This window comes from Cyprinus carpio, chromosome A13 (assembly GCF_018340385.1).
Source record: "Cyprinus carpio isolate SPL01 chromosome A13, ASM1834038v1, whole genome shotgun sequence".
Taxonomy (NCBI): domain Eukaryota; kingdom Metazoa; phylum Chordata; class Actinopteri; order Cypriniformes; family Cyprinidae; genus Cyprinus; species Cyprinus carpio.
In genome coordinates this window covers 25,964,562-25,988,804 of record NC_056584.1, presented here as the reverse complement: position 1 = coordinate 25,988,804, position 24,243 = coordinate 25,964,562, and the positions used below count along the sequence as shown (strand labels likewise).

The 24,243-nt window shown below is 36.2% G+C and overlaps 2 protein-coding genes across 3 annotated transcripts in view; both read left to right on the top strand.

The window, feature by feature from the left end:
• itga9 (integrin, alpha 9) overlaps nucleotides 1-14,313 on the top strand; it is a 74,155-nt gene extending 59,842 nt beyond the window's left edge. Inside the window, 7 exon segments of the mRNA XM_042769519.1 lie at nucleotides 362-470; nucleotides 1,635-1,742; nucleotides 6,271-6,396; nucleotides 6,646-6,765; nucleotides 8,058-8,153; nucleotides 10,600-10,719; nucleotides 13,442-14,313. Of these exon segments, the coding sequence (XP_042625453.1) occupies nucleotides 362-470; nucleotides 1,635-1,742; nucleotides 6,271-6,396; nucleotides 6,646-6,765; nucleotides 8,058-8,153; nucleotides 10,600-10,719; nucleotides 13,442-13,570 (808 nt within the window). The 3' untranslated portion in view covers nucleotides 13,571-14,313.
• Nucleotides 14,314-18,803: 4,490 nt separating this feature from the next.
• Nucleotides 18,804-23,498, top strand: LOC109078306. Of its 2 annotated transcripts, none has more exons than XM_042769518.1 (5): nucleotides 18,804-22,124; nucleotides 22,216-22,413; nucleotides 22,488-22,660; nucleotides 22,848-22,965; nucleotides 23,096-23,498. In XM_042769518.1, the coding sequence occupies exons 1-4, from the start codon at nucleotides 18,981-18,983 to the stop codon at nucleotides 22,939-22,941; spliced, it is 3,609 nt and encodes a 1,202-aa protein (XP_042625452.1). In that variant the 5' UTR covers nucleotides 18,804-18,980; the 3' UTR covers nucleotides 22,942-22,965; nucleotides 23,096-23,498. The 2 variants fall into 2 exon arrangements, with proteins under 2 accessions (XP_042625452.1, XP_042625451.1); XM_042769517.1 differs by having other exon boundaries at nucleotides 22,827-22,965.
• Nucleotides 23,499-24,243: the final 745 nt, after the last annotated feature.

The window sequence follows — 24,243 nt, the reverse complement described above, 5'->3', positions numbered from 1 at the left end:
ACATGAGCGCGCCAGAGATTACACTTTAATACATAAAACATGATCTCCAGGGGTTAAACATAAAATCAGATCAAAGTCTGTTTTATGTCATTTAACAAGTTAGCTTCATATGTATTAGAAGGTTTCTGTAATCAGTATATGACTATTAAGATTGTATTTAGTACATATAGACAAACATATGCAACACTCTACTGGCATGGACTAGTTTCCAAGAGTTTGAGCTGCAATGTTTTACTAAAATGAAGTAATTCTGACAGCAACACGTTCACTATATTATACATCAAAGATACCATCAAATAAATCGCGTTACGTGAGAGACCAATGAAGCATCACCACAGTAACTCTGAGTCTGTTTCTGCAGTGTGGTCTCGCCTTCGTCTTTTGTGTATGGAAACTCAGTGGAGCGATCGCGCTTCGTTCAGCTGGACGACATGGAGTGCAGCTTTCAGCCGCTCAACTTCACCTTTCAGGTATCCCATACTGGAATATGTGCATATGGAGTTTTTCCAGTATACTTTATTGCAGAATCTGTAAGTTAGTACAGTTAGCTGGTTATTAAATCCTGACGGGTGTCTTATTTTTTTTTTTATTGATTTATTTATTTGTGTGTTTATGAGCACTAACGATATCAGGGGATCAATTACTTTGTAAAATAGTTAATTATATGATGGACCTCATTCACAGGCTGTGATGATGCATTTCCAAAGTGTTTCATATTTTATTTTATTTTATTTTATTTATTCATTTATTTATTTATTTTAATTTGATGTACATTACTATACTTTTAGTGTTTTATTACCTTGGCACCAGTGCTGTTTTAGTATCATTGATATTATCCTGTAGTTTTTATTAATAATGTGAATTAGTTTTTATTTATATTTATGTTTTTTTTCCAATATGTCTGCATATGTTTTTATTAATTTTTATTTCAGTTTTAGTTATTTTAGCACTTTAAGTTAAAATAAATGAAAATGAGGACTGATGAAATAAAATAAGTTTAAGTTCTTTTATATATTTTATTTCGGTTACACCATAATAAACCGGCTCTAAATTATAGAGTACTCCAGGCTTGTTGCCTAATTGTGGGCATAAGTACTTTTTTAGGAATTGTTTTACAGACAAAAAAAAAAAAAAACTTGGGAAATGTCTTGATGTAAACAAGTAGAAATAATGGTATAAGCTGAATAATTGGCACTGGATTGTAATATTATTGAAAATGTTTCAGTATTGCATTATTGAAAGGCTTCACATTATGCCTGTGATGCAAGCAGAGATCAGTTCTGCTTTAAGGCAGCTCTAAAATTACAACAGTAAACAGTCATTATTCAGCTGAAATCGGTTCTTTGTTGATTCAGTTTGATTCAATAACTGTGTAAAGTTAATCAATTATGGAATGAGTTCAATTAATCAGTAAAGCAGGTCTAGGGAAAACAGTGACATCATCATTCAGCTCAATTCAGTTCTCATCCAATAGTGTTTGTGCAGTTAACTCAGTAATACTGACAAATATTCAGTGTCTGTATTATTATGTGCTTTGAATGCATATGAAATGTATGTTTGCTCTATTAGCTGTTAGTTGTTGTGCTGAGTGTAAATCCCAACACTGATCCATTTCCCTTGCGTTGTTTGTGTAGGTGATAAACAATGGGCCGAGCAGACTTCCAGGCTCCACGGTGGACATCAGGATACCCAACCGCCTGGCTGGTAACGGAGCAGATATGTTCCATATCATTGACACACAAGTGAGTTCCTGCCGCTCATGCGTTTGTTTATTCAGCTAAACTTCATTCGCATTGTTTTCCCCTCACGTCAGATATGTAGCTGTCCATTCTCATCAGACTTTTTTGTGCTGTAAGTGGTTTCTCTGAGCTGTTCGTGGTAGGTATTATTGTGTTATTTTGCATTACACCAGAGCACTGTTGGCTTTTGAGTCTTAGAGAGCTTGAATAATTTCCATATCAATTCACCATGTTCTTTCTGAGCTAGTAATGTGCTATTTTAAGCAAGATACTGTACTTTTAGAGATGCATGATTTGGGGGAAAAATCTAATTTAATAGATAGAATTTTAAATATTTATTTATTTATTTATTTATTTATTTAACTTTTTTTAATATCATTTTTAAAGCAGCAGGTTTGCTGTGTTTGTTAGTAGGGCTGCACACTTTGGGTGGCAATTTTGTTATATATGAATATGACTATATTTTTAATTAGTATTATTATTACTATTGTTAGTATTATAAATAAACAAAATAAGAAATATTACTGTTAATATTTCAGTGTAAAGTAAAAAAAAACAGTATGCAAGGAAAATTATATAATAATAATAATAATAGTAATAATAATAATAAATTTGATTTTCAGTGCAACTATAAAATTACTATATATATATATATATATATATATATATATATATATATATATATATATATATATATATATATATATATATATTATATATATATAATACAATCATATTTGTGGCTGTCTTCGTTTTGAAACGTTAAAACATCAAGCTTTTATTTTGGCAGAAAACTGCAGCTTCTGTTTTGTTGACAACAGGAGGTTTATTACCACTTCTCATTAGACTGCGCATGTTGTGTTGCCAAATGCAAACTTAAATGTTTTAAACCTAAACTCACAGTGTGTGCAGAGATGAGTTAATGTGGCATTTACTGTGAACCAAGCTGCTTGAATTAATGACAATTACCACAAATTGCTTCATAGCTGCATTGCAACATTATTGTTGGTTTAAAATAATTTCATGGCCCCGTCATCAATTATTCCTTAAATATATAATTTTGCTACATAATTTCCAAACAGACACATTCGAAATGGTGCCGCAGGCTTGCTGAGGGTTAATTGTCAGAGTAAGTATGTACTTTATGGGAGCATTTTAGGAACTAAACTTGGTAATCATGGTATAAGTGGAATAATTGATGCTAGGTTGGTGCATTATTTAAAATGTGAGGCTTCACATTATACCTATATAGCATGCATTGATTAAATATTCATTGATTCTATAGTCCATTGTCAATTATGTCTTACTTATGTTACCTTTAAAACATTGCTTCTTCTTAAGGTTAAGTATTTTAAGGCAACATTATTTAAAGTACTTTATAAATGCCACAATTCTTGCATGTTTTGAAGCTAAATATACAGAGCTAGGCTTTATCTTTATTGTATCAATAGAAATGAGGGCAGCGTGTTGATTATGTTCTGTTCTTATACAGCGAGAGTTTAGTGATGTCCACAACCTCAGGCTTATAGTTAATTCAGAGGTGAGAGACGGGCTTTACGGAGCTGCCGCAGATAGTGCCTCACAATAAGCTTATACAGAGGGCAGAAATTCAAGACAAACACCGCATACGATGTTGATTTAACCCTTGCATTGGCCGTATTGCCAGATCAGGCCAGGGATCAACCTGTTTCCTGTGAATGGGGGGACAAGGGAGGTTTGTATCCCACCCTGTACGTCCCATATGGAATCACTTACGAGAGGATTAACTGGTTTGCACGAAAGGATGGAATGGGACACTTGGGGAAAAGCTTCTGTTCACCCTGACTAACCTGTAGCACAGTGGCAATGCCGAGTAACTCGACTCAAGGAGGAGCAGACGTTCCCAGGCACCCACATGGACAACATAAACACTCGGCCTAATTAAAAATGCACACGTGGAGGAATTCCTCTCCTCACATGACTGAAAACATATGGGGCGTTTTACAGAAACAACTTTTTGGTGAGATGTTTTGATTTTGAGATGTTTTAATTTAGTGAGCTTTGTTAAAAAAACCTAGTGAGCTGCCTTCCAACAATACTTCAACAATTACTCGTTTTGTGTTCGGGTCAATTTGACCCGCATTTAAACAGTTTGAAACACATGGTTAAATTATGTATTTCTTCTTGAAATTTGGTGACATTTTCTCATTTAGGATCATGAATGTGCATGCAACGTTTCGACACATAAATGTGTTTTGGAAAGACTGTACAAATTTTGTGCCCACGATCAAATTGACCCCCACTGGTTGCAAGTAAGTACTCAAATGTAAAAGTGAATGCTTGGCAAATATACAGGTGCGTTGAACATACTTGATATGCATTCTTGCATTACTGTGGGGCTAATAAGCCTCAGTTTATACTCAATGAGCCAATAGAACTACCTTTGAATGTCTTTTAAATCTGGTCTATTATTATTCAGGTTGGTAGATATGAATGTTGACTTTACATAACATGCTCAGCAAGATTGTCTTTAAACTGATATCTTTCTGAACAAAATGAGACATAGCTAATGTTTGCATGCACATACTTGTGTAGTGTACATTTCTGGCCTGATTTTAATGCCTACTGTCTGGAACTGAACAGCGTAAAAACTGTTTTGGAAAACACACATCTTCCTGTACCTGCATTTTTGGCAAAACTAGTAAAAGCTTTTTAGTGTAACTGTATTCTATTTAAAGCTGCATTTTACATATAAAACACCAACTACTTTTATTCCTTTTCAGACAAATAATGAACACAGATGCAGATTATCGATTATTAAATACTTGTATGGTTCCTTGAACAATACTGTTACAACCTCAAAACACTTTTACAGTAGTGCATGATTTGTAAACTAATACATTTGTAGGTTTGCATCACATAACCAGCACCATGAATGGTTTTTCTGACATAGTAAACTTGCTCAGTAGCTCACCTGGTACAGCATTACACTTACTTTGTCAGATTCATTTTCATTTGTTTCCGGGAAAACTGAAAGTGATTTTAGTGCCACTCCCCAGACATTTCACATGAAAGTATTGAAAAATGTTCAAGAAATAACGTAATATAATTCAGCAGAATCTTTTTTTTTTTAATGAGCCTGGGTTTTATATTTCTTGAAACACTGTCTAGGGAAGCAAGTCACTAGATTTTGAAATAGTACTGTAGTGAAATCAGCTCATGATTGACGCACTGTTGTCTCACACAAGTGGGCTCGTAAAAACCTGTGTGAAACAGGGAGAGATGCTTCCCTTGACTTGAGAGAAGACAATGTGAGGTCTTCAGATGCTTTCCTCTATGGAGGTCTGACTGGAAAGGATGCTGGTTAAAGGAAGTGGTGAAATGTTCCCCGGGGGCAGAGGGGTGGAAGGGGCAGCAAGATATTAAATCACTCCAGATGGGACATGCTGTCAGAGAAAGGCTTCCCAAGTCCCGCTGGGAAAGAATTTCCTTTCATTATCTGAATTGCTTAGCATGTCTGAGCTCACTGGATGATAATGTCTCTGAGCATCTCGCCTTCCAGTAATCCAGCACTCTGAAAACGATCATGTACTCAGTGTTTTTAGTGAAACATTTTTACACTTAAAAATCGACTCATTAACTCAAATTGAGTCATAATCAAAAGTATTGGCTATAGTATTGGAATTTTTTTTTTTTTTTTTTTTTTTATGTAATTTGTTTTTTTTTTTTTTGTTTTTTGTTGTAAATATTGTAATAGTCTGTTTGCATAAAAAAAAAAAAAAAAAAAAAAAGTATTGGCTATAAACTGAGTAAGTGAAAAATTTAAGTAGATTTGAAAAACTTAGTAGACCCAAGTTAAGACGACTCAAATATTTGAGTAAGCCCATTTAAAATCAATATTCATTTGAATTCACCTACAATAGCAGCTAACTATTAAAGGCGATTCACCTTTATTTTTATAGCACTTTAATAGCACTTTACGATCCCAAGTTAAGACGATCAGCATGACACTATCAAACAGGAAAGTAAAATCAATGATGAAAACTTCAAAAACGAGGCAAATTCTGCAATAAAGCAGCTGTAGCAGGATAACTATTAGCACACATAAACATCATTACAACACAGAAAATAACACTTAAAGTCAACATTTATTCCATTATACGAGTCTGTATCAAAGTATGCTGGGAGAAAATCAGATTTTTTTTTTGTTAAAAATAAAGAATATTGAAATGGAATGAGTAATAACTGTAGTTTTTGAAACTGATTAGCATAATTTCTCAAACACACACAAAAAAAATAGTTTAGCTAGTTAGTTACCAAGGCAACATTATCATTTTGATTTAGTTGTACTAAAATATCTACAAATAAAACTGTATAATAAATGAAAAATAAAAAAAAACTATATAGACATGCTAAAAAAGACAACAAAATTCTTAAAACTTTAACTGAAATTAAAATGAAAACAGAAAATATGTAATAAATAATCTGGTGCCATTTTGCTGAGAGGGAACTGTGAGATTTGCTAATTTTCGTACTTTCTGTTCGTCTGCAGGTATCGGAAAGTCGAGGGAACTGCACATGGCACAGAAACCCCAAACCCTGCACGATCCCTCAGGACAAGGAGAACATCTTCCACACCATTTTTGCTTTCTTCACCAAATCTGGCAGAAAAGTTCTGGTATGACAAAGGACTTTTTGGGCATATTGGCATACTTCAGAGAAGAAATGGCATCCAAATGCATTTAGCACTTGAAAATAAGCCATACTTGCATATTTAATGTTGTTTGTCAGGACTTTTTGTCAGTGCATATACATTAGAGCAGTGAACCCCAGCATTTAATGCCCTATAAAACACTCATAAAAACCTCATTTCACATCAGTTTTTGTGCTGAGCGGGTGAATCTTTGATGGTATCCTGTGTCAACAGGACTGTGACCGGCCTGGCAGAGCATGTCTAACTATTTCCTGCAGTCTGAGCTCTCAGGCCAAAGAAGAAGCCACAAGTATAGATGTGCAAATGCTACTGAACACTGAAATACTACAGAGGGTGAGTTATTGCAGTAATTAAGTAAAACATTATTGTAATGTCAATGCCAGTCTTCAGAGTGTGTAATTAAGACTTTAAATGTTGTGGAATTGATGCAACAAGCCTTAGTTATAGCTTAAACTAATTAGCTAACTAAATTATCAGCCGTATCTAAATTGTCAGCAGTAAATGTAAACCGGTAACCTTCAGTTAGATAAAAAGTAGCTGGCTACTGATGATGAAATACATTGAGACTAATTAAGCAGCAATATATCTTATTATAAATAATTTATCAGGCACGAATCCCAAGAAGATCTCATTTAGTGTGACGGATCAGTCATATTTCAACATATGAATTTACACTAAATTTAACTAATAAAACAAACAAACAAAAAACACCCTTATTTTTATAGCCTAATCAAAAACTGATAAACAACAGTATTAATGAGATATTTTGCAACAAATATTTTGTCATAAAATGCCACTCAGTAGTAATAGAAACGCATGAGCAATGTCTAATTTACATTTAGTGCTGTTATTGTTAGTTAAAAACATTTAACATTATTTTACAGCATTTTGTATTTAAAATAAAGCTGAAATAAAAGAAATATAAATATTAGATGATAAACCTAAACAAAATATAAAAACTGAAATTGAAACTTGACAATTTAAATGTTGCCCGAACTGAAATACGTTGAAGTACTAAAATTACTTAAACGAAAGTAAACTAAATAGAAATATATTTTTTTTAATTACAAAAGCACTTAACATATTTACTAAAACTTAAACTAAAATTAAAACAGAAAATATAATAATAAAAGCTAATTGAACATATTAATAAATACTACAATAGTATATAAATAAAACTAAAATTACACTGTTTAATTTGTGAAAATGTGTCTGTCTCAGTGTTATTTTATTATCAGTGAGATAGTATTATAGTTTTTTTTTTTTTTTTTTTTAATGTTTTTTTTTTATTTTTTTTTTATGTTTTAGTTTTTTTTTTGTTTTTTTTTTTATTTTTATTTTTATTTTTTTTTTTTTTTTTTTTAATTTATTTTTTTTTTTATTTTTTTTTATTTTTGTGTATTAGTTATTTTAGTACATTAAGTTAACTAAAATAAAATGAGAAATATTGCCTTGGTTGCTAGCTGAAATAAAAAAGTTTTTTATATTTTATTTTATATTAGTTAATGATTCATTTTGTTTCAAGTAACCATAATGGGTTTTTTTTCTTTCTTTTTAATGGTTTTAATTTCAGTTTTGGTTTTAAAGTATAATAACCCTGATCTGTCTCGGTGTCTGGTTTGCAGGACAGCTCCTCTGTGATCCAGTTTGTGACACGAGGTCACGTCCAGCTGGACAACAGGGCTGTGGAGGTCTCAACCGGCCTTCCAGAGGATATTTCTGTAAGTGATCAAACGGATGAATAATCCAATCCAACAGTCAAGTATTTTTTGCCAAGCATATTTGTACCGTTACTGTAAACACGAATCAGAGCTTCAGAGACTTCTGACATGCTGGTGGTTTTATTGTAAGATTGAAAGTGAATAGATTATTGTCTTTGAAAGCAATCAGGACCCCTGATGAAATTGTCTGTTGGCATGATTCTGCTCTTAGTTGCTGCTGAGATCTGGGTCAGGTTTGCTGCTCATATGGGAGCAGGGTTTTTTTTTTTACTCTACAGCTGTGCTCGAGAACAGTCACCCTTAATACCGCAGACCTCGGCGTGCCGATTGATTGAAGGGATATGGGACTGTGTTTCGGTGCCATGGCATCTGCTCTCAGCTGATTGGCTTTCTGACCCAATTTCAGCCTCTCTATTTGTAGCATAGAGGCCAATTCCTAATAGGGCTGTTAAAAGTGTCTGTGCCCCCTTCTGCCCTCAGCACTTAGGAAATGCATTGGTCCCAAAGCAATCCTTTATTAAGTCACACACGACGCCCCCTTGGGCTAAGTGTGGACATGCAACTCTCATTTACAAATTGCATTGCCAGCATATAAGCATTAATACCACACAGTCTTGTAGCGTGTTTCAGCTGTATGATTTCTGTCATGTTCACAGCCACCTGAACTAATTGGAAATGAAAGACAAACTGTGAGCATTAAACTTTTATATGCTGCTGTATCATTACTTTAGTGAGCTGAACTCAACAAATGCTTGAGATATATTTAGTGCAATATTTATATCTTACACTTTAGTTTCCATTGTTAGGCAAGGATAAATAAGTCTGATCATATAAAAATGTTTATCCCAAAGACTGCATGCAGAGGAAGATATTATTGCTCTTTTATAGTTTTCATTGCTGACGTTAGTATCTTGCATTGTTTTTACTTTTTAACTAAAACAGTTAAAAGTCAAACTTAAAAGAACATTTTGCCTTGGAAACTAACTGAAAGAAGATAGGTTTAGGCTTAAGTACTAAAATTAATAAAACTAAAACTAATCAAATTAAATTAAAGCTAAATAAATAGAAATGTTAAAGAACCCCAAAAACTAATAAAAAAAATGACATGTATTAATGTTTATCCAAAAGACGGCATGCAGAGGAATATATTACTGTTTTTTTTTATAGCTGAGGATTTGATTTAGCTATCGACTTCACCTCAGATGTTCCTTAAAGGCAATAAAAAATATGTCATACATAAATGAAGCTAATAGTTACAGTAAGTACAGTAGAGGCTAATAATACAGTAAGAGTATAGAGCTCAGATCATTTGATATTAAAAGAACTTGGTGAAAAATATTTAAATTCATGCTGAAGTTTTTGAGTTTTCATTTTTGATGAAGTTAGTGTATTGCGTTGTTTTTATTTGTAACTCAGACTAAAACTATTTAAAGTAAAATTTTGTTTATTTAAATAAAGCTGAAATAAAATGTAATTTTTTTTTAAGAAATTGTTGTTGTCTATCTGAAAGTACAAAAATTTATAAAACTAAAACAAATAAAAAAAAGCTAAATAGAAATGTTAAAAAAGAATACTAATGAAAATAAAAGTATATAACAAAATTACTAAAATTTAGACTAAAATATGTTTTTAATTTTTTAAAATCTTATTATATAATATAATACTTAAAACTAAAATAATACTGGTATTTTGGCAACTGAGTAGTTTCAGATTGTTAAGATCTCTTCTAAACATCGTCAAAAGTCTTATTTTTATCTCATTACTGTTTCAAAGTCACAACTGAGATATTATGTTTCGATCATGATTTTACTTGACTGGGGGCTGCAAGTGTCCGCCCTCGTATTCAAGGAGTGAAATTGTGGCCAGAAGCTAAAGCGAGATTTATCTGAGCTGGCATCTTGCTCCAGACTGGGATTTTCTGCTAGCTTTTCATGCAACATTTAAATCCAGATCCACTGAGGGAACTATTTGCTGTTTTTGTGGCAGTACATTATGGTTTCAGAGGTGAAATTCTTCCACATTTAAGGGTCAGCAAGCACATATGCCATATAACACATATTGTGCATAAAACTGTGTGTATGTATGTTATTCAAAGAGAGAAAATTCATCCGAAAATAGTCATTCATTTAAACCAGACCTCAAATAATGACGTCCAGCTGTGAATAAATGAACTCTTCCTGGCATTCTGTGATGATCAGGATTCTTGAAAACGTTTGATTGATTTGTTGACTTTAAGAGTGAAATCTCATTTCCTTTTGATTGAGTCAACACTCAATATATTGTAGACTCAGCACAGACATTATAAAATTCAGGAAATGACACTGTGATTCATATAGTCTGTAATGTCCGATCTTTGGTCCCACTGAGAAATGACGATCTCTAATGTTAAAGTCGTGTCCCGTCTGGTTGGTGTGTTTATGTTGACTCTCTCTGTGTTGTCCTGCAGCTGGTGTTTGAGGCCCTTCACAGTCAGGAGCCCAGGGGTTACGTGGTGGGATGGATCATCGCCATCAGCCTCCTCGTGGGAATCCTCCTCTTCCTGCTGCTGGCGGTGCTGCTCTGGAAGGTAGCGCTTCAGACAGACACATGTTCCTCGATCAACATCCTTGTTGGTTCTGGAGCAGCGTTCGGGTCAGCTCTGGATTTGGCGGCTTGAACAACATTCTTATTAGCCTAGAAGCAAGTCAGGATTAGATTTAGGGTTGGCAAAAACGCAGCAACCCTTATAACATGTTTAGAAATGTCACCACCCACACTTTTTGGAAAATAATTATTATCATATTTTGAGTTTCATAATCATATTTTGAGTTTTGGGGATTGTACCAAGAAAAAATAGGAGCTGTCCACATATTGTATAACAAGCAGAAGCATCTACTGTAGAAACCACTAGGGCTGGGCAATAAAGATTTTTTGAGTTTCTTTTTTTTTAATGATAGAAATGATAACAGAAACATATTACTATTGTACAATAAAATGTACTTTTCAAAAGTAATAATAATAATAATGTACTTTTCAATTTTGTTATTATTATAAATATTTTTTTTAATTTTTAAGGTAAATTTTACTGTAAAATATTAATATATTGCTGCCATAATGTCATCAATTTGCAATATCAGTAAAGTAGTAGTAATAATAATAATGATTATTATTATTGTTATTATTATTACTGCTAATACTATTAAATCATTGCATTTTGTTATTAGCATTATAATTACTTTGAGAATAGTTATTATTTTAAGGATTATCATATAACCAAAATATTTTATATATATCTTGTGTGTGTGTTTTGTGTGTGTGTGTGTGTGTGTGTGTGTGTGTGTGTGTTGTTGTAAATTTATTGATATATTTACAGTTGATTAGATTTGTAAATTTAACAGTTCTTGAAAAAAAGCAATTTATTTCAGATAATAAATTTGCTTTAAATGATAAATTACAGTGTTTTTTTAAGTTTATTGATTTGCTTTAAATGATAAATTACAGGATCAGAAACAGAAATTTAGCTGCTCTGTTGAGGTTAGTTGTAAATAAACAAGTTTTTACATTTATTTTTGAGGTCTAACAAGCATATGGAAAGCATTTCCTTCCCCATTAATGTGTGAAAATATTTTTTGGGCCATATTTCCCAGCCCTTCTAACCACTCACTTCAGCTTATGACTAAACCTGGAAAACGCTAATCACACACTTCACTGCTATATGACACCGAATTAATATTCATGATCTCAGCTGAGAAGGTTTATCATTCCTAATGGCTTGAGGATTGAGATCATGAGCTTAAACAACATGATCAACCTGTCATTTCTCACTGATTTTAGGATTAGAGTTGTATTTAATGGTAATCGCTTGATAGAAACATTATTCCAGAACCAACAAAAAATGTTGAACCCTGCAAATACACATCAGACGTTCTACTAAATATCCATCCTCATTGGTCCAAAACACACAGACTTCCAGATGAGGTTGTTTGCTTGTCACGGTCACTTTGTCTTTTCACATGAGACCCGGTACAAACCACATGCCTGAGACGCTTCCTGTTGGACAGCAGTTGAGCTCTTGCAAAGTCAATGTGAGCGGAGAATGTGACCCGTCAGGTCATCGTGTCTTGAAAGAGCAGAACCACCTGCTCGTGTGCAGCGTCTCGTTACAGTTAAATTAGCATCAGGCTGCTTTTAATATCCTCTGCCAAAAAAAGGCACAGCGAAGCGGATGTGTGTCAGTTTTGAAAGATATCCCCTAAACTAGACTTCCAGAGGGTCACATGTCCCTCATTCACACATCATTGTTTTTCTTGGCCTGAGGGGTCAATAGAGAGTTTTAGAGCGATCGTAAAGTAACAAAACACAGCACTGACAATAATTTACACGTACACATAAAAGTGCACTGAACAGATTTCAGGGCTTCTCAAACAAGTCCTTCTTTTTCTTTTCCACTCTATTACTTTCTAGAGGGAATACTAGAGCAAATCCTGGAATGTTGGTGTAGGGATACTTTCCCCCCCAAATCCCAAATCTGCCAAAATAAACCTCCTCAACAAGAGCTGCACATGTCCAGCTACTCCAGCGTCAGGAAATGCCTGTAGAGAGCCGGGGTCCGATTCAAACAAAGACAAACCTGTCGAGTCACAGGAAGAGGAACAGCACATTTCTTCTTTACAGAAGTGCTATCTGTGTCGCCCATCCCACTAGTTGTCTGACTCCTACCCTGTACACTGGCTCCAACTACACAAAGGGATAGTTCACCCAAAAATTACGTCATAAAAAGCACCATATTCACTTTACATTTCACATTTTCTGAAGTGGAATGATAACTCCTGGCATCAGTTATACCTAATATCTTTAGTAATGTAAATTTAGAGAATGCATGAATATTTTTGGATATCTATATGATATGATAAAGCATTTCTCTTACAGTTTGAATATCAATCACGAGGGGTATCATAAAAACTTGTGAAACCTTGACCTTGTGATAGGTCAAGGCACCAAAAATGTGCTGTATTTTCATAGACTCATTTTAATTGGATTAAATAGATATTTTCATCCCCATACATCTGACTGCATTAAGTCGGGTCTATCTGATCTGCCAGTCAAAGTTTCCACTGCCATTTAAAATTTTGGGAACAGAACCAGAAGTCTCTTATGCTAGTCAAGGCTGATTTTTTGTTTTTTTGGACGGTAATGTATTTTGTAGCAGTAAGGTAACACGTGAGTGTAATTTTGTCAGTGAGCGTCTGGACATCTGTCCACTGTTCCACTTTGTATGCCAACACAGCAATTATTTTTGTGTTTTGCAGATGGGATTCTTCAGGAGGCATTACAGAGAGATCATAGAGGCCGAAAAGAACAGGAAGGACAGCGATGAAAGCTGGGATTGGGTCCAGAAGAGCCAGGAGAGCTTGGACTCGGTTCAGAAAATCCAATAAGCTGCTACCTTCACCACAGCTCGTTCCTAAGACCCAGACCCTCCAGCCTTCCATATGTGGAAGAAAAGAATATTCTCCAGATTTTTCGGAGGTTTGACACTTTTTTTGTAGTTGATGGTGATCTAGCTGATGTTCGAGGTGACCGTGTGGCCTGTCAGAAGAGACTCGCAGTGGAATCCCATTGATCCCAATGGGACAGGCCTCTTGCCAGTGGGTCTGAAGAGACGGAAAGAGAGACTTCCTGGAACGAATGTGGATATTGTGTCAATACTAGCAGACAATTACAACCCTCAGGGCGCTGTTGAAAAGCAAAAATCTATTTTTTATAAAATGTATTCCATACTGTATAGAAGAGAGCTTCAAGAGTTGTTTTTAAAGCACTGATGACTGACACACGCCAAAGAGTTGATTCCTTCACATCAGTTTTCAGATGAACCTTGAAGATGGATTGTACCTCTTTATCCTCTCAAGATTTTAACCTACAAAGAATGCAAAGCTAAAGTTTATGTCCTTCATTCGGACAACTCGTCAATTATTAAATGTTGCATGAACAAATAAGAATGACAAGAGATGCAAACCAAACAAAGCTGTTATTGCTCAAGTTAATAAAGGAATAGTGAAAATTTGCTGAAAATGTACTCATTCTAAGGCCATCCAAGATGTAGATAGGTTTGTTTCTTTATCATGTTTGGAGAATTTTAGCATTGCATCACTTGCTCACCAATGGATGCTCTGCAGTAAATGGGTGCCGTCAGAATGAGAGTCCAAACAGCTGATAAAAACATCACAATAATACACACGACTCCATTAAAAGTTAAAATGCCTTGATGCATTTTTTATGCAGCTTTTCACTTCACAAGACTGGAGTGGTGTGGATTATTGTGATGTTTTTAGCAGCTGTTTGGACGTTCATTCTGACGGCACCCATTCACTGTCAGCAAGTGATGCAATGCTACATTTCTCCAAATCTGATTAAGAAACAAACTCATCTACATCTTGGATGGCAATTTTCATTCAATTTCAGTCCAGTTGTACTTAAAACAGAAATAGAAAACCTTGTAAGTTCTCAGCTCAAACCTGTTTTGTTAAATATAAGTGAAATTCACAAGCTTAGAGTATTATTTGTACTGCACTGGATTTTGACTCCACTGAAAGATGCATGTTATTCCAAAGATTTTGTTTCACAATCTTTCACAAAAATATATAAACTTTCTCTGACTAAATGCTATTTCACGCAGAAATGTTGAAATCAAATGTTGACTTCTGGTTGTCTAAGATCTCAAAATAAAAGCTATTATATTGAACATTATGTAAGGGACACATTCCAAGTTATGAATTACAATTCTACTGTAAGTATAAAAACACTTTAATCTGCCAAGAATTCTTACAGCATGTTCTGTGTTATTCTTCTACAGTATACATGACACCATACACCATGTCTCCTGCTTTTATAACAAATCCCATAACAAGTTTCATGAAGTTCAGACTGCACAGGCCCAGGTTTTAACCATGCAGAACCTGCCGTGTGTAATGGCTTAAAATAGGTGGGAATGTGCAGTACTTCATCACTGGGCACAAACTCGTACTTTGAAACTTATGGGAACAGCTTGTTTTATCAACATTTTGGACTTCACTCAGAGCGCAGCTCCAACACAAGCTGTTCACTGTCAGATTTCACATCCATTCTGCCTTTAACTGTTCAAACAGAGAAGAAACAGCACTAAATATGTTTGATCTTTTTTCAATGTAAAGCTTTTAAAATATCTCATCTGAAAAAAATAACTTTTTTATTTGATGTTGTTTGTTTGTTTTTTTTTTTTTTTTCTTATTGTTGTGGATTCTTGTTGTAAGAAACCATTTATTTGGATATTAGATGATCTCTGGAAGATTCTCCAAAAAATATATCTCGTATTATTTGATCAATAATCACCACTGGCATGGCAAAACCACATCTGCATTTCATTTCCGGCCCAACACCAGGTTCTTGCATAGGTGTGTTTGAGAGACACATACTTGACTTTGTAAATGTGTAACCTAACTGTGAGTGTTGTTGCCATTATCACCTATTTTGAGCATTTTAGAATAAACTACTGTCACTGATGTTTTATAGATGTATTGAGAAATATGTTTGTTGTACAAGCTCGAGCTATATATTTATCTACTGAACTGCTTTTTTAAAATTAAAAAAATCACAAACAGATGTTTCGTCTCACTTTTGTTCGGTGCCACCCAAAATGTTTAGTCCTGTGGGGTGTTTCTTGTTGCACTGATGCCCTCTAGTGTAATACTAGCGTACTGTTTAAACTACATTGCAGTGAATGTTTGACAAAATTCATTGTACAACAATACATAAGTAAATGCTTGAGAAGTATAAATTTAAAAAGGGGTGTCCAGTTATCTTAAAAAATTATTTAAAAAGGTTATTTTGGACTTATGGATATATTTGTGTGTGTGTGTGTGTGTGTATATATATATATATATATATATATATATATATTTTTTTTTTTTTTTTTTTTTTTTATTTTTTTTTTTGTAATGTATGGAAATGCATTGTATTGTGGGTTACAGTGTTACAGTTTATATGGTAAATTACTCACCATGGTAACCATGGGACATCTGAGAGCCAAACAAACAGTGCTGTCCCATAGTAAATGCACTGCATTATTCATTAGCTGCTACTGTGTGACAGGAAGAACACTTGCATGGAGCTACTATACCAACAGGTAAATGTTTATTTTAATATATCAATTAGTAAAGAAGATCTTCACCTGGCTGCTTATAACAAACATTTTAATCTTACTCCATAAATGTCAGTATGAAATATTGTTTGACCTGACAACTGTTTAAAAGCTAAAAAGCCAAAATTGGAGTAGCATGAAACTTTTTTTTTTTTTCAGGTAGAATGCATTCATATATATTGACATGTATTCCGTTACAGTGAAAGAAAAATGACATCTATAATGGAGGATGGCTTGATAAAAACAAGCTCAATAGAGCAGGTGGTGGCCCCTCTGTCCTCTCACCTGTGTCACCTCATCCTACTGTGCGGGAGCGAGACAGAACTGGATGAATTCACCCAACTGGAAGCTGCAGCTAAAGCGGTGGCCAAAGCATCCAAAAACATGGCAGCTGTAGCAACAAGGTCAGTTGCATGTATTTTTCCTGACAGGATAGAAAGTGAAGCACATAAATATTTACATTACAAAAATGATATTTAGTAAAATAAATGCTGACGTGAAAGTTGCTTTGCCTTATGAAAACGAAAACAGAGATAATTATATATATATAGTTGAAAAAAGTGCTTTCTTGCTTAAAGAAAAAGTACCCAGGCAGCACCATGCTAAAGTGTGGGAAATACATGGTAATACTATGGTACATTCAAAAACATGGTGTTACTATGGTAGATGTACAAAAAAAATAAAAATAAATAAATAAACAACAGCTTGGTACCAAAAACAAAAACATGGTATTGCGTTGTGGTTTTTACTAAATGTGTTACTGGGTACACAGAAGGCGGACATTCACATTATACTTCATATCCATGCTTTTAGGTTAGTGGAGGATACTGATGATGATATTCTGAAGATGGAAATGGATCCACTCGTGGAATCCCTGACTGTTTCTGGTCAGCATGTGCTCCTGGCCACCCAGAAGCTCAGCATACAACCGGAGATCATAGAGCACAGAGAAGAGCTCATTGAAGCCACTCAAAATGTGCTGTTAGGTGTGGTCAAGGTAATGCATGTTTTATTTGTGAAGAATAATAATTGCATGAAGAAATGTATGAGATGTGTTCTTTATCCTGCAAATGAACTCAGCTCCTGGAGGGCGACAGTCCTGCATTTTAATTCCAACCTAAACTACATACCTGTAGTTTTCAAATAATGCTGGAGGACTTGATTAGCAGGTTCAGGTGCATTTAATTAAAACTGAAGCTAAACTCTGTAGGACTGTGGCTCTCCAGGAACTGATTTTGGCCTACCTGACCTTCACAGTTATGTCTAGAACAGTGTTTCCCAACCTTGTTCTTAGAGCAGAGGTCTCCAACCCTGCTCCTGGACAGATTTCTGTTCCAACACCAATCAAACATAGGCTACCTGAAACAGCTAATCAAGGTGTTTAGGGTTATCTGATAATTACAGGTAGATGTGTTTGAGCAGGGTTGGAACTGAAGTCTGCAGGATGGTAGCTCTCCAGAAGCTGGGTTGGATTTCCCTTAGTGCTTTTCCACTGAGGCTGGTGCTGGTGCTGGAGCTGGAGGTGGAGCTGGAGGTTGAGCCGGAGCCTGACCAAGAGTGGCCCTCATTCAGAACTGGCTCACATTTCTTCTGGCAGGGAGCAGAACTCTCTATGTCACCAACATAGGACCAGAAACCCTCGTTACCACTGCAAGAGGAGAGTGTTGGTCTCTTCAACTGACCACTGCTGAACTGACATTTTTAATTGTTGTTAATGCGGTTAGTTTACCTGAAATAAGATAGCTTTTAAAAATGGCACCTTTCAAACTGCAGTCTGTACACTGGCCCAGGATTTTTTTTAGTGGAAAAGCTCAGTCTGGTTCCCAATTGAGCTCCAGCTCTGGCACCAGCCCCAGTGGAAAAGTGGTACCAGTCCTAGGGGCACTCCAACAATACACATTTAGGATGTCTCCCTTATCTGACCCATCAATTTCAGGTCTTGGAGTTTCTGTTAATGAGCTGATGAGTTTATTCAGGTGTGTTTGATTAAGAAGAATTGTAAACTGTGCAGTGTTGGGCTTTGTCCCTCTTCATGTGCACTTTCGGTCTTGCGGAATAGCCATCATATGCATGTGTCTGTTAAGTTCACAAGACCGCAGGTTTTCCCATTTGTTGTTTTAGCTTTCAGAAAAGTGTTTAATTTGAGTGTTGTTTTTTAGATTTGTTGTTCTTGTTTGTGTTTTTCTGCCAAGCCACACTGAGTCGAGCTACGCAGTAAACTTCTACCCGACAGTCAAAGGGGGATTACATCAGTGTGGAAGACCACACGGGTTTAGGGTGCGAATTGGGACAGGGTCTTGAATTGCCTCAGGCTTGGGAAACACTTGTCTAGATGACAATCTTCATTCTGAGTAAAGACCTGAAAAATTCATGTGGCATTCCTAGTTTATTTAGAGTCATGCTGCAACCCTACCCCTAATTCTAAACCTGAACTTGCTAGAAAATTCAAATCTCGTGTTTTCTAGAACAATATTTACCTCTGTGATTGAAATGCCTCCAAAATGGTGAATGCCATTTGTTTTTGGTCTCTATAGATCCTTCTAGTGGAAGATGATGCGACCATAAGAAAGATTGCTGCAGCTGCTGATTGGCTCTTGCAGTGTCTTTCCCAAGTAGGAGCTGCAGCAGACATATCATCCTTATTGAAAGCATTTCAAGTATACTCAAAGGCAATGCCGCTTCTTCACAACTTGGTGGTGGAAAGAATTCAGGATCTGCGTGACAACAAACAACAGGAGCATTTGAGGGCTTCTCTAGAAACCCTGAAGAAATGTGTTTCCATGCTGCACACTGCCATGTACACGACCATCAAACATCCACACAGTGAGGAGGCACAGAGTGCAAAGCAATACATCTTAAACCAGGTGGACTCAACTGTAAATGACATCATAACCACACTCAAGAGCAACTGTGAACCAGCTGCCAGGGGTTCATGTGGATATTACACTGTAATACGAAACAAATTACTAAGACTGCTTTCTGATCCTGCTTCTGTTAAAGATGGTGGTTTTGACGTTATGTTTCGTGACCTAGTGTTCCACAGCATGGCGGTAGCAAAAACTTCTCATAGGGATATTCAGTTTGAAGTTGCTGCACACTCCAAGCAAGTCCTTCAGCTCTGGTCAGAGATGTCACAACAAATGAAATGCTGTGTTGATCAACAGCTTGAAAACACATGTGCTGCTCTATTGCAGCAAATCCACAAACTTGACGATGATGTGGTCAAGGCCACCCAGTTGCGAGTAATGGACATATTTGTCACTACTTCAACTCCCTTGGAACAGTTGGCGTACACCGTGAGCTGCATCTTCCAGGATGAGCAAGATGAAGATAAGTTGCATCTGGAAACACTTCGGGCTCAATCTGAAAACTTCATGGCTCATGCTGACAAGATATCAGAAGTGGCTGGCTTCATCTCAGCTTTAGCGTGTGATGAAAAGAGTCTTGAGGGTGTAGAGAACTCAAGGGGATGCATCATGAGGCTGAAACAAGCAATTTGTGTACTTATGCAAAATCTAGAGGAAAACGAGGTGCATTCAAGTGAAGCTCTGGAAAAACTAAAAGAGATGCAACAGAGATGGTCAGAGGAGATGGAGCAGCTCTTGCATGCATGTAGTAGCATCATAAACGTGAAGGACTTTGTCTGTCTTGCTCTTAAGGAGATGCAGAGCAACTGGATTGAGTTTGTTGAGGCACATAAAGATGAAGATGCACACTTTCTCACAAAACAGGCAAGCTTGCTCATTGGCCACATGAGCTTGGTAATCCAGCTCGTGAGAAGACATGTCAGTAAGAGTGACAATCCAATCTACCGTAATGGACTTCTGGTTCTGATAAAGCAAGCAGAAGGATCCGCTGCTGAGGTGACAAGTTATGTCACTGATATCTATTCTTATACCAGTCTTAGCAATGAGACTTTCTCATTGCTCTCTAAAAGTGTTTCAACAGCCCTAAAACACTTTGATATTCTACGTGAAGGACTTGACGGTTTGCAGCATCCACATCTGCTCAGCCCCCTGCGGGAGGGAGCTCGCCAGTCTGCCGGTACTGTACCATGTGCAGTGCCCATTTCAGAACATGACAGGTCAACTGAAGATCGTTCTGATAAAATAGAATCTGAGTCTTCAGTGCAAAGTTCAACTAGTGAAGAAATTCCATGTCAGGTCAAAGATGGTTTAGAGAATCCGGCTGTTCAAACAGTAATGGAGCATGATGTGCCAAACCCTGAAGAAGCATGGATTGCGCCTGTCGTGGATTCTAAAGCTGTCATACATCTCCAGAATATTGAGTTGTTGCCTCTCTTGTGTGAAGTTGTCTGCATGACCAAAGGTAAAAATGTAGAGGCTCTTAACATGGCTTGCACTGGAGTTCTAGGACTCTCAAATAGCTATGCCCAAGCTACAAGAGAAGCCACCAGTGTCATAGACACAGCTGATAGTAAGGAAGTGGAAAGTCTGCGGTCCAAACTCGTGTCCTTGACACCCTTGCTTGTCCAGACAGCACAGGAAACAGCCATGAGTTCAGCCATGAGTGCAGATAGCATTTATAAACACAGTACGGAATTCTCTGACCTCATCAAAAATGCCCGTAAGATATTGCTGCCAGTGGCAGGGATGTGGTACCATGCCGTTTACTCCATGTTCCAAAACTATGTACCCAATATGTTGGAGACCATCACACAGGAACTCACGGAGGTCATGTGTTTATGTGCAGATGCTGTGCAACTTGTGACGTCTGCGGATATAAAGGTGATGGGAGAGTGTCATGAGAGTATAATGTCTTTGCAGAGCAAGCTCCAAAAAGCTCAAACCAACACCAAGAATCTCACAGACATAGCGGGTTCAAGACCAACTCAAACTGATGAACTTGATGGTCTCTGCATGCTTTGGGCCTTGTCTGTCCAAGTAGTGTTGAACTCATTGGATAAGATTGTAGGAACAGCTACAACTGATGGTAAGGGGCACATAATCACACATCAGATGACACCCAAAAAATGGTTGTCAGTAATATCTGAGAACTCACTTCGTATACAAGAAGCTGCAAGACTTTCTTCTTTGAACTGTCGAGATAGCTATAAAGTTAAACTGCTAGGAGAACTACAAGACGACGTGAAGACACTTACAGACTCCTACCTACAGGCTGCTGAAGAAGTTGGTACAGTGTCCCTCTCAAGTGTCCTGATGCTGGCAAAGTCAGAGCTGCTTCAGAGACAGCTTCAGATTAAAATGAAAGCACTCTCTTGTCTCCTGAGCAAAGTTAACCAAGATTATGTGACGGCCATTCAAAACACTATTGCTTTGGCATGCTCTGTCCAAAGAAAATATAGTGACATGGAAACTGAAGATACTCTGGTACAGTTTGAAAGTGCTGCCGAACTGCTTATGCAGAATGTTAAAAGCGCCTCAGAGTCCATTCAGGACTGTTTCAATTTCATAAGAGACCCAAAGGAAAGGTCCAATCTGAGATTCATTAATGACCACTTGACATTTCAAATGTCAGACATTGTGAGTAGAGCCAGACTAATAGCAGAGACACAAACTCTTGGAGACACTCTCACCCTTGAGATCCAGTCACAGTGCTGGTCAGCAAAGGCACATTACCTTGTTGAAGAAATCTGTAAAATAGATGGAATTCTTGCAGTCACAAAGGAACAGATCAAGTGTAGCTTGCAGGGCAAAGAGTCTAGTAGATCCGTCATGTCCCAGACACCAAGTTTCACAAAAAAGGCAACACTACATCCTCGATCCACAAATAATCAAGGTCCTAGTAAAAGCAAACGAAGTGTCCAAGACGTGTCCAATCAGGAACCAAATAAGGTAAAAAAAAAAAATTGTTGATGAATCATGCTAAAGTTGAAGAATGGACAACATTTTAGATCTAGCAATATTAACTATTTATCTACCTCAGGAAGAGACATCCCAGAGAAGCCCAAGAGGTCCGGTGTTCAACTTAGTAGATACGACCCTCTCTTACACTTCTCTCTTTCTGAAACGGGAAACTGAGAAGTGGGATGATCAGGGTAACCAGATTGTCAAGGTGACAAAAGAAATGGCAGATAAACTCTATCACATGGCCCAGTACCTAAAGAAGAAAGGGCCAATCCAGGTCAGAAGCTTTTAAAGTTTTCTTCTGTATAAAGGTTATGTTCCCATACTGACACTAGCTTGTTTCACCTGTAGACCAAAGATGCTTTTGTAACATCTGCGAAAGATCTGGTCTCAAGAGGCCAGTCGATCACCCAGTTTGTGCGTGTCATAGCAGACCACTGTCTGGACAAGCATTGTACTGAGGAGCTCTTTGTCATTGCAGAGCAGATCCTTACCATTTCCAACCAACTTACCATCATTTCAAGGTGAGAGACGATCAACAGTATATCTCCCTGACTCGCAACAATTCTGATTGTCTTTCTTGCAGCATCTGAAAGTTACTTTCTTCCTTAAATCCCTGACACATTCAATCATGTGCAAAAAACATTAAATTAAATAAATTAAACATGCAAAAATCTCATGTGACCCAAGGGGTGCATGGTGTCTCTCCAGTGTTAATGCAGTTACTCCTGGGTGCAAATCATCAGATGAGATTCTGGTGAAGAATGCACAGAATCTAGTCCAGACAGTTATCCAAGGAGTATGAGCTGCAGAGACTGCCTGCATCAGGGTAAGCATTATGAGGACCATTATGCACCAGGCAATCAGTAAAAAGTAGTGATGTCTATATTTTAGTGTATGATATTTAGCATGCTTAACTTTGGTGTTTCAATCTTAAATGGCTGTTTCTGATTTTATAGGGTCTGAAACAGCCTGAGCCAAACTCGGACGCAGCAAAGGCAGCAGCGTTCTGTTTCCAGTGGAAAAAGGGTCTCCTTATACACCGAGCTCAAGAACAGCTTAACCCCGAAACTGATGATTTGGGTCTACGTAGGACCTCCCAGCATTCAGCGGCACCCAGCCTTGCACCAAGCATCAATGTGTTAGATAATTACAAACGAGTAAACACAAAATAAAGGATCTTAATTTTGCCTGTAACTTTTGGGTATATTCTGTTGTTATTATGTTGAGAAAGTCAACAGCCTTACGCACCAAACTAAAAAGCATAATGCGCACAATGTGCTTTTAGAAAAAAAATGCTGAGGCCATAAAAATAAACATTAAAAAGTACACAAAATGTGAATAGGGCAAAGCTAAAACATTTCCGATATACAGTAATTTTATATCATTATCAGTGTTTAAGTAGAAATTGCACACCTGATCACATTTATTTACTATAATAATTGCATAACTAAAAGACATAATTATTCTAATGCATATATTTGTTGGTTTATCGATCAAAATTTTTTTTATAAAAAATTTAGCAACATGTAGAAAAAGGACATAACAAACATGAACATATATTCCTAATGTAAAGCAAACTTCAAAAATACTAAATGTATACATTTTACAGCTGCAGACATTTACAAAGGAAAAAATATGTTGATATGGTATGCAGTACACGTATACGTTCATTAATTTTAAGAATGATGATTTACATTAAAATGTATGTTTTTTATATCTTTTTATACATTGGTCCTTTTTCTTCATATTGCTTTTGTTAACATATGTCTGAATTATATATACAGTACAGGTCAAAAGTTTGGAAACATTACTATTTTTTATGTTTTTGAAAGAAGTCTCTTCTGCTCATCAAGCCTGCATTTATTTGATCAAAAATACAGAAAAAAACAGTTATATTGTGAAATATTATTACAACTTAAAATAATAGTTTTCTATTTGAATATACTTTAAAAAAAATAATTTATTCCTGTGATGCAAAGCTGAATTTTCAGCATCATTACTCCAGCCTTCAGTGTCACATGTAACATCCAGTCTATCACATGATCATTTAGAAATCATTCTAATATTCTGATTTATTATGAGTGTTGGAAACAGTTCTGCTGTC